We start from the raw sequence: 13,571 nt of genomic DNA on the forward strand, positions 1-13,571 counted from the left end.
GAGACAGATGAGATGGGCAGATCTATTGAGCCGATATGACTTCACACTTCATTACCGACCAGGGAAGCTCGCAGGGCGCCCTGATGCACTGTCTCGACGAGAGCAGGATGTTCCTGCATTGGGTGATGAACGGCTAAAGCATCGCGAACAACGACTATTCGATCCTGAGATCCTCAAGGACGGACCAGTTGAAGGAAGCAGCAAAAGAGGACTAGTTGAAGAACCCCATCCTATCAATGTGTCCCGGATCCTTCTAGCACCAGTCGGCACGGAGCCCTATAACAGCGAGCCAAGCACACCTCAAGGATATGAACAGGCGAACGAACCTACCAACCTCAATAGTGAGCAACCATCGTTGGAAGAACTACTGGATATGACTCTTGATGAGCATTGGGCTCGGGTAGAGCCACTAGATGAAAAGTACGGTCGTATACGAGAAGCAGTGCAAGTGGGAGCACCTCAATTCCCATGTGAACTGGGGATCAAAGCCTCAATCTCAGAATGCTCAATTGAACTGAACAACCGCTTGTGCTACCGAGGCCGGCGATGGGTCCCTGACATTGAATCTTTGAGGACAAGGTTGCTACAAGAAACACATGACTCGGTACTTACAGGCCATCCAGGGAGGAGCGCAATGTATGCTATCCTGGCACGAAGGGTCTACTGGCCTGCAATCTCTGAGGATGTCAGACGATTTGTACGGAACTGTGACAAATGCAGTGCCAACAATGTATGGAGAGACCGCCGACAAGGCCTACTGAAGCCTCTACCAATTCCAGACCGAAAATGGAGGTATATTGCGATTGACTTCATCGAGAAGTTACCAACTTCGAATGGTTATGAAAACATTATGGTTATTGTCGATCGCCTTGGAAAAGGTGTCATCCCTGTACCCTGTGAGAAGATCAACACCTACACAGTAGCACAGAAGCTTATTCAGAGTTTCATTGGTTACCATGGCATTCCAGCCAGTATTGTATCAGACAGAGGAAGACAATTCACCAATGAGATGTGGAAGCGTTTTTGTGAGCTACTGGGGATCAAACGACAATTATCGACTGCCTACCATGCTGAAACCGATGGCCAAACTGAGCGAATGAATGCTACTCTTGAACTATTCTTGCGCTCATTCTGTGACCACACACAATCAAACTGGGCGTCATTGCTACCAATGGCACAGCTTGCAATATGCAGCCGGGATGCTGCCTCCACAGGTGTCAGTCCATTCTTCCTTGACCACGGCTACCACGTTGATCCCTTTCAGTTAGAAGAGGATGTTGAAATCAACCTTTCAGCACCAGACCTGGGCACCATGCGTGAACGAGGTGAACGAATTGCAGCCAAGCTAAGGGGAGCTCTTGACATTGCCACAACAGAACTTGCTGTTGCCCAACAGAAACAAGAAGACTATGCCAATCGTCGAAGAGATGTCGCCCCTGAATACCAGGTTGGGCAGAAAGTCTGGCTTGACCTGCGCAATATACAAACAGAACGCCCTAGCAAGAAACTGGGAAGCAGGCAGGCAAAATTTACTGTGTTGGAAAAGATTGGATCCCACGCCTACCGCCTCAACACACCAGGCACAATCCACGACGTGTTTCATACAGCGCTCCTCCGCCCAGCGGCAATGGATCCCTTCCTAGCCAACGGAAAGATGACTACCAACCTCCTGCAGAAATGATCAATGGGAATGAAGAATATATGGTCGAACGAATACTAGATGAGCGTTTTCGACGGTGGGGACGAGGCGAAAGACATGAGTTTTTAGTCAAATACATTGGCTGGCAGGAACCGGAATGGAACGATGCAAGGAACATGGAGGATACCATAGCATTGGATGACTGGGAAACCTACAAAACGATGAATGGGATTGTTATCCAATCGGCCTTGAGTATACCAAATGAGCCACCCCACGCCGGGGGGCGATCGCGGAGGCGACGAGGAGGGGGGTAATGTAACGGGCTAGGCCCGAAAGGCACCTCGAACCATAAATGGTTCTCGATTGAGGCTATTCACAAGAGCGTGCCGAAGTCAGGTGATCGTAGATCACCTGATCACGAGTATATAAATCCACCGCCAGCGTGTCTTTCTTTCTTTCTTTCCTTTCCCCAACGAGTTCTTTTGTACATATCTATATATTAGATAGCAAGGCTTCGGCCCATTACAGTCTGCCAGGGGGGATATACCAGAGGGTCAGTCTGTTCTACCCCCTGTAGCCATGGCAAGTGATTATGGATTAGACGTGTGTTCACAGGAAAGGGTCGTGTTCGGAATAAGCGCCTGTGAACTGGATGGCGGTTGTCCAGTCGGGCAACACGCAGTCTGGCAGACGTGCGTTTCTGGTCCAGGATGATCTCCATTGGGGGAATGGCAGTTTCTCGATGGAGGGCTGGAATAGGAGTGGTCCGGTATACTGGGAGAGTACCACGGAGAGCATCTCTGAGCACCTGGTCAAGGCAAGAAAGGGATGAGTCAACTCGATTTGAAACAGAGCCCTGATTCCTGGGTCTGGGCCTGTTTCGGCCCGGCCACCAGGCCTCAGCCCCATAGCAAAGAACTGAAATGACACAGGCAACTGTAGCTTGTCGCAGTAGGTGTGCCTTAGTCCCTCTAACTGTGTTGGCTAATGATCTGACACCGGCAGTTGTCTGCTTGGCTTTTGCAGCTAGGGTTCTGCAGTGTTTGCTAAAGCTCAACCTCCGGTCAAACCAGATGCCTAGCCAACGCGTTGCGCCGCCAGGAGGGGGGGGTGTGACTGTGTGTGAGCCTTGAGAGGTGTGGATAGAGCATGTGGGGTTGGAATGGTTGGTCCCACGTGTGAAGTGCTGCAGTTCGGTTTTATTGAAGTCAAATGTGAGGCCTTCTCTAGCTCCCCATTGTCTGAGCTCCTCAGTGCAGTGCTGAAGCACAGTGCAGTTTTTCTCCAAGGAAGGGGAGGCCACAAGTTGGCATATGTCATCAGCATACCCAAAGCGGCCGCGCCGGCGCAAACTGAGCCCTGTTTGAAAATGGGCTCAATGAATAACATGAAGAGGATTGGGGAGATTGGGGAGCCTTGTGGGAGACCTGCTGGAACCTGATATGTCTGGCTTGTATGGTTCCCTAAGCGGAGGCTGGCAGTTCGTCCCTGGGTGAAGCTAGCTACCCATTGGACCACATTTGTGGGCCAACCCTGCTCTCGGAGACGCCTGATCAGTCGTCCTGATAGGATAGCGTCAAAGGCGCCTTGCACATCCAAGGTGAGCATGGAGGCCTTCAGACCTCGTGACCATGCCTCCTCGATGTCGTGTATCAAGGCTGTGGCTAGGTCTGTTGCAGAACGCAGTGGGAGAGCTCCAAATTGCTGAGGGTGGAGGACTTTATATTTGATAGCAATCCATGCCATCCTGCGTGCGATCAGGCGCTCAAGTCCCTTTCCCAGAACTGACAGGAGAGCAATGAGCCTGTAGGCCCGGGGGGAGCTTCGGTCCCTCTTCCCTGGCTTTGGAATGGCTACAAGCGAAGCGTCTCGGAATGGAGTAGGATGCCAACCTTGCTCTAGGCAGTGTCGGTATAGTGTTGAGATGGCGGGGCCTAGGGACGGCCATGCCTTCCTAAGGATAGAGGTAGTTATACCATCTTTTCCTGGGGTGCTGTTCTTGGGCTTGGCGACTGCAGCATATATCTCTTTCTCTGTGATGGCAGGGAAGGGCAGTTTGGGATCATTGATAGGCTCCAAATTGACCTCTACATCCTCTGAGCATGAGGCCTTTTGTAGGAGTGCCCGGACCAAATAATTTGCCTTGTCATCTGTAGAGGAATGAAGCTGGTCACCCTCTTTCAGAGGGGAGATAGGTAAAGTTCCTTCTGTTCTGTTCCACTTTACTGCGTTGAAAACATCCTTGGGTTCTTCAAATTCTTCAACTTTTGAGCGCCAGAACTGGCGTTTGCTGTGCCGGACAACACGGCGGAGGGCCCGTTTGGCATCCCTGATGTCTTCTGGGGTGGATGTTGGGTCTTGTGCAATCCTGTGGAGTGTCCTGACTACCTTGGTGCAATCCTGATTCCACCATTTGTGGCCGCCAGGGCGAGTATAAGCCCGTTTAGTGGAGGTTTCCAGAGCAATGGAAATCGCCTGGGTGATGCTGTCTGCAAGCTCATCCAGTTGAGAGGGAGAGGGGCATGGGGGAAGAGTGGAGGCTGTTCCATCCACATGCCTTTTCTCCCCTTGTATTGTCTCCTGGAACAAATTGTCATTGAGGGTAGACCAGCGGAAGGGTGGAGCATCTCGGGGTAGGTTGTTTGTGCCCCATTGAATGGCTGTGAGGATTGGTTCATGGTCTGCAAGAGGTGGGAGATCTGCAGTGACCTCTGAGGATATCCCAAGGCTGAGCAGAGCACTATTGGCCCAAGATAGGTCAATCATGTTTTGTCCACGAGTTGGTGAGTCTGGTGGGAGTGTTAGGGTGAGGTCCTGGGACTCTGCCCAAGCTAGGAAGGGTTCTGCTCTGAGAGAAGGTTGAGCAGAAGACTGCCAGTTAGGGTGTCGGAGGTTGAAGTCTCCAGCTATCAGGCAGGGGAGGGATGGAATTGTCTGTGTCATGAGAGACTCCAAGCCTTGGCCCTCATCGACTGCATTCCGGGGGGCGTTATAGATGTTAACCAGGAGTGCTGTCTTCTGGGGGGTGTTGATTCGGACGGCCAGGATGTCTCTGGATGTTGGTCCAAATGGAACTAGTTCTGCTTTCAAGTGTGGGTGTTTCTGTATGTATGTGAGGACTCGGGGCCTGTTTGACCAGTCCTCAATTGGGGCGAGTTGGTGGAATGATGGATGGTGTTTAGATATTCAACGGGAGCGGTCTGTGAATATCCAGGGCTCTTGAATTAGCACTGCATGACAATCACTTTCAAAGGCCAGTTGAAGCGCAGTTTCATGTGCTTCCCAGTTTCGGCCAACATTTAGCTGGAGAATTTGTAGATGAGATATCCTATCTAACATGATAGAGGCTGTTCTCTTGTTGGTGGGGAGCTCAGGTTTTCAGGGGGCCCAGTTGTGTCAGTCTGGTCTTTTAGCATATGTTGGCGTGCACCCGCTTTCCTGACTGCAATGAATTGTGATCTGGATAGTCGTTGGATGACACCCTGTTGTATGGTAGGTTTGGTGGGACAGTTTGAGTGGTCCGCTGGGAAGGGGCCACAGCAATTGGCACAGTTTGGTTCTGGTGATTTCTTGTGGTTGTGGTGGGAGTGCAGTTCCTCACTATGGTCCTTCTGGCTGCAAATGCGGCATCTAGGGATGCGGGTGCAGGTCCGGGGGTTGTGATAGTCCCAGCACTGTGTGCACTGATCTATTCGGGGCCGGAGGGGTTTATGTTTGATTGGTATATTCTCACCAAAGAGGTAGACCCTTTTGGGCACTGTTTGAACTTGAGTTTCTGGGACTGCCATGACAAGGGTGCCAGACAGCGGATTCTTATTTGAGCGGTAAAATCTCAGAGGGGAGAGGCCTGTCTGAAGCTTAAATTCATCCAGAGCCATCTGCTCGGTTACAGGCACTTGGGTCCCATCATAACTGGTATACTGCTGGGGTGCATTTGGTAGGGCGTAGATAGCCCATTTCTGTTCGACTTCGGCTGTGGCTCCCTGTATAAGGCGTTCCAGGAGCTCCCTGTGTTCTGTGAGGAGCTGGAGGCCCGGGCCATCCTTAGGCCAGATTGCCAAGCCCGAGGGCACTTGTTGGATCTCTTTAATAGCTGCAGAACAGGTCTTGTCCAGGTGTTTCCTCAGTATGTCCATTGTGGCGTGCGGGCTAGCTTGACGGGCTGGATGATCTTTGGAGAGGCGGAGAAAAATGCGTAGAGGTTTCTCTGGTTGTGGTGGCTTGTATGTGGTCTTGGGTAGCTTGGGCTGTGTCCTGGGGGCGGTGGATGGGGATCCAACAGTTTTGGCATAGCTGTTGTGTACCGGGTGCGGGGGTGGTGATTCTCCTGTTCAGAAGGATTTCCAGTTGTTAGATTCTTGCCGAAATTGAGGACCAGAGTCCTAATATCTCTGCCCAAGGAGGCTGCTCCCTGTAGGCTCTGCTTTTCCCAATCAATGACCTTCTGGCTAACCATGGAGACAAGCTCTAGAACCTCATCTCCGGTGGTCTTTATTTGCGATGTTTTCGATGCCACTGCTGCTGCAATGTGGCTCTGGAGCTCTGAGCCCAGTTGGCTTTGGGGGGACTCGTGGGTCGGAGTTGTAGGAGGGGTATCCCGTTCAGGCTGTGTGGGTAGATACTGGTTTTCAGGAGGATTGCAAGGGAAGTGTTGAGCTTGCATCGGTATCTCACATCTCAGCTGTTCTGGTGATTGTTGTGGGGTGGTGGGCTCTCGAGGAGGCGCGGTCGGGGTCTTGCAGACCTCCGGGGCATCCTCCATGCTGGCATCTTCTTTTCCATTGTGCTTGTTGAGTCTTTTCTCACTTCTCAATCGCATAGAGTGCAGGCGATCTTGCGCTCTGGTAGCAGGGCCCATTCTTCTCCTGGCGCCCATGGTTGCTGTGAATCGACTGTTATCAGCGGTTGAGATAAGAGGCATGCTTAGGGCGGTGCTGTGACCACCAAATTTCACCGCCTTTCATTTAGGGCCAATCAGGCTATGTTTAGAAAGTGCCGAGGCGTATTCGAGCTCCGAAGTATGGAGTGTATCAATAGGAAGACGCCTCACCAACACTCTTTTTCAACCGATTAAACCGACATATTTGAATGATCGGCCAATTATTAATCTATTGGGTAGCACGAGGGGGATGGCTGGTACCATGACCGCCTTGTGAGACTGGCGTCGCCCCATTGCGGACATGTTCGGATAATGCCTTCTAGGGCTTCTTGCTGCCAACGTGATGCTACCATGAGGACAAGACCAATTCTGATGAAACAACCTACCTTCGGCAAGACATATCGGATACAACCATATAAATCATGATATCCTTACTGTCCTTCCTTCTTTTCATCCCATCTAAATAAGCCACCAGAAGTCTCTATCTGAACTCTTATTTTGTTATCTAACACCATCCAAGATCTACCATATCACCATGAAAGGTCAATGCCTATTGAGGTTCCTCCTTGGAACCCTGCTGGTGGTTCTGCTTCTTGCAGCGCAAGTGCTCACCACACCGGTCCCACTGTGAGTTCCCAGTCCTATACTACACAATTGCACAGGAAGACAAATTGTATCTGACCTTCCTAGATCATCTCTCAGCAGCAGAGATTTGCAGTCGCACCATACCCTGGAAGCTCGAGGATTCAGAACCCTTTTCCAAAAGCTCAGAAAGGGAAAAAAGGGAGACTGCACTAACGCCTGCGACCTAAGTCCGCAACAAGGGCAACAAAAGCCCGAGCCAGCTCTTGAAACAACGACACAGTCACATCTGGAGAGTCTGTGGCTTAAAGCCAAAAAGAAGTTGACTGTGGGCAATGTCGAACATTTTACATTGGACCCAACCAAGGCTGTTAGCTATGGAGCGACTGAAATCTATGGCTGCACTGTTCTTGTGGTTGTGGATGGACGCAGTGTTACCATTGGTCACTTCCCCCAGGAATCAGGATCAGGCATCACAATGGAGAATGAGCAGCATACGCAGCAGAAAATCATTGACCCAATGGAACGCAATCTTGTCCTGGCTGACTACACAACACAGTCAGTGGCCTATATTGTGCACTCAGCCACCCAATATTCAGTGGGATATAAAAAAATTAAAGAATACTTGGTCAACGAAAATGTGTCAGAGGGAAACATCCACAGTAAACCATATACTGCAGGTTTGTCTACTGTTGGCCACCGAGGGAAGGTTTTGGTGACCTGGGATCCTAAGGACGAAGGAGGAGCGACCATGAAGGTTTACATCCAAAATGACAATCCTATATACGTGCGAGACTATGATGCAAATGGGGACCCTTGTGAATTGATTGGTTGAGCTTGGAATTGGCAGGTGATAGGATAGTTTTCAAAAAAAAAAAAAAAAAAGGGGGGGGGGGATTGTTATGTATCTAATTTTGCGTTAAATATTTGACTGAAGGCATCTATTTCCTCAGTAGGCTACTCATTTCTGGCACGTTCAATTCACTATAATGTGGTTAAAAAGTAACAAAGAGAATATCAAATTTCAGTGATAATAACCCAAGAATTGTGCCCAGTCCACGAGTTTCTGGAGTGCAATATACATCCTCGGACCTGAGTAGCTAATACCGATGTTCCTCATCTCCCCACGTTTTTTTGTGGAAACAAAGGTGAATTTGGTGCCTTGTGCCTCGTCAATAATAGGATTTTCTGACTCTGCTGGAAAATGAACAAGTTTGAGTCCGTCTCTTAGGTTGAAAATGTCAATTTCTTCAAGAGTAGAGAATTCATGCTGTAGGAATCTGAGAATGGGTAGACATTCTCCTGCATCTAGGAATATAGCATGAAGGGAAAGTTTGCGGAGGTTTTGATGATAGCGGAGGAAACGCCTGATGCATTCACCAGATACTGATGATACAGATTCAAGCGTTAGTTCTTTTAGATGAGACAGGCAACCTGTATATGACAGGCGGTTGATAAAGGAAGCTGTTTCGTCGCCAAGATCAAAATCGATTTGAAGCTTTTGTAGATTTTTTGCGTGTTGGATGAGCTGGAAAGCCCAGTCAACAATCAATGTTCGTTCCATTGCAAAATTGAGACTGAGCTCCTGAAGATTGGACCATGCAGTGATGAATTCCAATTTCTGCAGGTTTGCATTGATGCGTTCAGTGACAAGGTAGTTTGCTCCTGCCCCTTGCCTAAAATCCAGGGAAAATGCCACCACAGGTATTCCTGTGTTAATGATGATGCAGAAAATCATTGTGATGGCATCACTGGGAGTCAGGAGGCTACCCTGCTCATCAGTCTCATATGCATTATTGCGAATCAACTGGAAAGACCTGCAGTGGACTAGACGCTGGAGTACATCTTGCCACTGTTGGATTCCTTGTTGTGGCATAGAAATATGACCTGAAGGGTGTCGACTCCACAAAATCCCATGCCCAAGAAGATCAAGACCTTCGTCTGGTGCTTGTATTACCAACTTATGGACCAGTGGCGCTAAACTTGAATTCTGGGACACGCTTTCCAGCGTCTGCAACTTATTCAAAGAAAGATCTGTCTTCACCGTTCGAAGATAAGAGTGCCCAAAATATCTTAGTGTGCTCTCATAGACCCTTTTGCAGGTCAGTCGCAGGGAGCAAAATTCTGGAGCGTCTAAAAAAGTGGCAATCACTTGCACCAGTTCCGGGGGTAAATTGGCGATAGGAGATGAAAAGGGGCTCCTTTTGTGTTTGAAATGCCCCTTTATTTTGTGTAGTAAGCAACGGCCTTTCTGCAGAACCATCCTGAAATTCAGTGATTGATAAAATGTGAGAGGCTGCAGTGTTGCTGGGTTAATTCCAGCCTCCGAAGGATTCAGCTGCGGCCTGGCGTGGAGGAAAAGCCCGTAGTCGTGGTGATAAGGATCGATCGGATAAATGGTTGGCCCGAGTAGCGAGGTCAGGATTCTTATAGTCGACGTGTGCACACATATTGTAGATTAAGCACTCAATCAGCTGCGTATGCGCACATACGTTCGATAGGCAATATACCTCTTCCGTTAAGCTAGTCCTCTCCATATAGACCTCGTTAGTCCGGAATAAATCGACTCCCGATTTCCCCTTTGAGCTACGATCCGAGAGACCCCGCTTCAGATACTAACATGGTGTCGGAACCCAGGGTGTAGTGAACATATGGCTCAACCAATGGAATCGCAAAAGAGGTCTGAATTACTGTATAGCCCCTATCTGGCAATTTATGGGGGGCAAGCTGACTAATACAAAACAATCGGCAATTTAGATAGTCCATCTCCGAGCTATGGATTCCGACACATGGGAATACGCTTACCTGATGCCAAGACAGGAGTTGGTTAGCAGGACTCCTAAAACGGCCGCCTGCTAACCGTCACATCAGTAAATTGAGTAACTAGTTATATATAGTTAGTTATTTGTGTATCGGAATTATAGGACTTCTAGTTATGATAATTATACCTAATATTTAGGGCAATAAAAAATTTGTAATAAGCAACTATAAGCTCAGCCTTGTTATATTATATATTATCCAACTATACGAAAGATTAAGAATTATTTTCGTTGAGTAGTCCATAATTACTTATTGACTAGTTGTTAACCGGTTGACAACTAGGTGCATTTAAAAACAGCAGGCGACGTTTTATGGTATTGTCAGAAGATGGAAGGAAAAAATACCGCTAGGCCGAGAACTTTAAGGTCAATCCGAGGGTTATCACGTGACTTCCCAATTGGGATGCCCCGTTCCGGGCCTTGGCGGACCCATGTTCATCCGACCTGTGTCCTGATGTCAATGTGGGTCAGTTTTCAGCTGCGGTTTACATGAACCTCTGGATGTTGGTGGGGTGATTTTTCAGCTGGACTAAAACGCGGCTATGCGTTGTTCTCCCATGCCGCAACCCGTGAGAAAATCGGTGTATTTAGATAGGCCTAGCACACAATCAATTGAACGTATTTAAAGTGTCTTCGGTTTTTGGCGCGTTTTACTCGCAAAATATGTGGAATACTTGCCTTCAGCCCAAACTTTAAAAAAAAAATTCAGATGCATTTGTCCCGATATCCTCCCAACGCGCTCGTCTAGATTCTACTCAGAATAGGCTATGATATAATGAATAAACGAAAGGCACTAATAACAGGTCAGTGGTCATAAAAGTACTTCTTGCCCGACTCAAAACAGATCAGGCTTATAATATCTAGGCATTGGTGGCCAAGATGGCTCCTACCTCTGTGAAATTCTTCTCCAGGATGGATATACAGTCCATGGGATACTCCGAAATCGCACGACCAGTGACTACATCCCGGTAGCTGTATCTCATGTATTGGCTGCAGCAGAAAAAAATCGTACGTCTGGTCGTTTTGGAGGGCAGGATCCCTTCAGCTTCAGCTACCTAGCGTTAATGTGGAATTCTAGCAAACAAACTTATACTACATTCCGGAGATATCATGGACCCTTACTTCCTCTTAGGTCTTTTCAGGGAACACAGCTATGATGAGGTATACCATCTCGCAGCTCAGAGCCATGTGGGAACCTCTTTTAAACTTCAGCTCTATACATGTGATGTCAATGCACTGGGGACACTTCGGCTCATACAGACAATCCTAACCTTGGGCTTGGAGAAAAAGATCAAGTTTTATAATGTGAGCTGCATTATAAGCTGTTGGGTTTATTTGCAATACTGACAACCAAAGGCCTGTTCATCTGAGACTTTTGGCCAAACAGTGGAAGACTATCAGAATGAATCAACTCCTCTTTGCCCTGTATCTCCCTACGCGGCGGCCAAAGCCTTTTCCTACTGGATTACTTCAAGCGCTCGCATCACTCACGGCCTCTTTGCTGTGAATGGAATCTTGTTCAACCATGAATCCCCCAGGAGAGGTTTGAGACCCCAAGGAATCAGGTTCAAATAATCAAACTGACTCGCTATCTCAACAGGCCTTGGCTTCGTGACCCGAAAAATCACCTTTGGTGTAGCTCAGATTCATCTGGGTTTGAAAAACTGTCTTATGCTTGGGAATCTGAACGCGCGGCGAGACTGGGGCCATAGCCTGGACTATATGCGAGGTGTCTACAGCATGATGAAGCAGGATGCGCCCGACGACTATGTTCTAGCGACTGGCGAGACACGATCGGTCAGAGATTTTGTGGTGACCGCATTTCAAATTGTGGCAATTCAGCTGAAGTGAGTATCTCTAGCCCAAAGTAAAAAGGATCAGGGCTAATCTGAGGGATATAGTTGGAGTGGCAGTGGAATTGAAGAAATCGGTGTCGATGCTCGTACTGGACGGGTTCGAGTTCGTGTAGACCCCGACCTCTACCGACCAGCAGAGGTTTCATATTTGCGTGGCTCTGCGCAGAAAGCGGCTACAAGTCTTGATTGGCAACCAGAAGTTCCGTTCAAGGAATTGGTAAAGGAGATGGTGGAGGCTGACATAGCATTGATTCATGGGAAACCCACGAGATTCTGGATGGAGAGCAAGCTATAGTTGCAAGGTATTTTTTAAATAATTTTTCAATCCCATATTTACTCTAACACATCCTCTCGACCATGGAAGAGCTGCTTATAGTAACCCTCTTGGCGTTTGGTTATCTTTTCGAACGTCCATGCCACGGATGTGTCCTTGGTTCGCACTGTACCAGGCCAGAGTCTCTCTCAATCCTATATATGTTCTTCAGTAAGTGCACTAGTCTGGCAGGAATAGGGAAGTTCATACCTTGCTCCAGGGTTGTGAACTCGAAGTTTCCAAGAAGAGCTCGCATTCTAGCATTGTCTACCGTTTTTCTCAGCTGACCATCTGTTGCGCTTGTATCCCACTGTATAACGCCTTCGAATCCGCTGGACTCCGATACCATTGTCACGGCATCTTTGATCGACACCTCCTGATCGGGATCCACGGAAATAATGAAGGGTTCTGCTTCGTCGTAATTCCGAAGTGTCCATATCAAAACTCGGGCAAGGTCTCGGGAGTAAAGAAATTGGCGCAGAGCTCGTCCACTTCCTGGGACCACCATCACAGAGGCCTTGCTCTGCTTGGCCTGAGCCACTCGTTTAATGAGCCCGGGAATGAAGTGGCAGCCTTCATTGAAGTTGTCATTGGGTCCGTAGAGGTTCGTAGGAATAACACATGTAAAATTGCAGCCGTACTGTTGCCGATACGCTCGACTGGAGATGTCCAGCATTCGTTTTGCGTAGGCATATCCATAGTTTGATGGATGCGGGGGTCCATCATGCAACATCCTTTCACTAATCGGATAAGTTGTTCGGTCAGGAAAGATGCAGGTTGAGAGACAAGAAACAACCTTTTCAACCTGCAATGTACTGGCTTAGTAGGTTATCATCACATAGCCAAATCAAAGCTTACACCCAACTCTTGGCAAACACGCAACACATTCTGGTCAATATACAGGTTATCGCGCACAAAATCAGCCATTCGTGATGTATTTTCAAAAACACCACCCACGCGGGCGGAAAGATGTATGACATTGTCTGGCTTATATTTGTCAAAAATTGATTTCGTCTCGTCATAGTTCCTAAACTGGTCAGATTGAAGGTTCCCTGAAGTTGGTGTTTCCCTGACCTTAGATCAGCATCTGCGCTGCTGAGAAACACCCACTCCTCATTTTGTTCCTTCCCAAAAGTACCTGAAACATTGCGTATAGCCCATTGAATAGCACTACCCACAAGCCCAGTGCCTCCGGTGACAAGGATTTTGATCTGTTTCTCTGTGTTGGGTACGTTCATGGTAACGGCCAGAGTTTTAAAAGCTTGACTGGGAAGAAAAGTCTGGTTTTATTGGGAAAGGGAGGTATTCAACAGACTAATATTTACCTTCATGAGCGCAAAAATAAAGGTATCAAGTCAGGTAGCGGGGTTGTGAAGCAGGTCTACTCCACTGGAGCTGAATGCTGTTGTTCATTACATAAGACACGTCAGCTCTCCCTATTTACGTTATTAGAATCACTAGTTAGTTTATGATGAATCTACTA

General features: G+C 48.2%; 4 protein-coding genes across 4 annotated transcripts; 2 read left to right on the forward strand and 2 right to left on the reverse strand.

Annotated features, from left to right (window-relative positions):
- Window positions 1–5,762: 5,762 nt before the first annotated feature.
- Window positions 5,763–6,515, reverse strand: ACHE_51069A (uncharacterized protein; the record flags this gene model as incomplete). Its single annotated transcript, XM_043280856.1, has 1 exon — window positions 5,763–6,515. The coding sequence occupies one exon, from the start codon at window positions 6,513–6,515 to the stop codon at window positions 5,763–5,765; it is 753 nt and encodes a 250-aa protein (XP_043138393.1).
- A 538-nt stretch (window positions 6,516–7,053) lies between these two features.
- ACHE_51070S (uncharacterized protein) lies at window positions 7,054–7,935 on the forward strand (the record flags this gene model as incomplete). The annotated part of the gene is made up of 2 exons (XM_043280857.1): window positions 7,054–7,145; window positions 7,332–7,935. 2 exons carry the CDS (start codon window positions 7,054–7,056, stop codon window positions 7,933–7,935), a joined length of 696 nt encoding a protein of 231 aa, XP_043138394.1.
- Window positions 7,936–10,694: 2,759 nt separating this feature from the next.
- ACHE_51071S (putative GDP-D-mannose dehydratase) lies at window positions 10,695–12,070 on the forward strand (the record flags this gene model as incomplete). The annotated part of the gene is made up of 6 exons (XM_043280858.1): window positions 10,695–10,722; window positions 10,784–10,927; window positions 10,998–11,224; window positions 11,276–11,462; window positions 11,520–11,766; window positions 11,821–12,070. 6 exons carry the CDS (start codon window positions 10,695–10,697, stop codon window positions 12,068–12,070), a joined length of 1,083 nt encoding a protein of 360 aa, XP_043138395.1.
- A 75-nt stretch (window positions 12,071–12,145) lies between these two features.
- ACHE_51072A (GDP-L-fucose synthase family protein) lies at window positions 12,146–13,326 on the reverse strand (the record flags this gene model as incomplete). The annotated part of the gene is made up of 4 exons (XM_043280859.1): window positions 12,146–12,243; window positions 12,299–12,893; window positions 12,947–13,115; window positions 13,163–13,326. The coding sequence occupies 4 exons, from the start codon at window positions 13,324–13,326 to the stop codon at window positions 12,146–12,148; spliced, it is 1,026 nt and encodes a 341-aa protein (XP_043138396.1).
- Between the last annotated feature and the right edge of the window lie 245 nt (window positions 13,327–13,571).

This window comes from Aspergillus chevalieri, chromosome 5, assembly GCF_016861735.1.
Source record: "Aspergillus chevalieri M1 DNA, chromosome 5, nearly complete sequence".
NCBI lineage: Eukaryota > Fungi > Ascomycota > Eurotiomycetes > Eurotiales > Aspergillaceae > Aspergillus > Aspergillus chevalieri.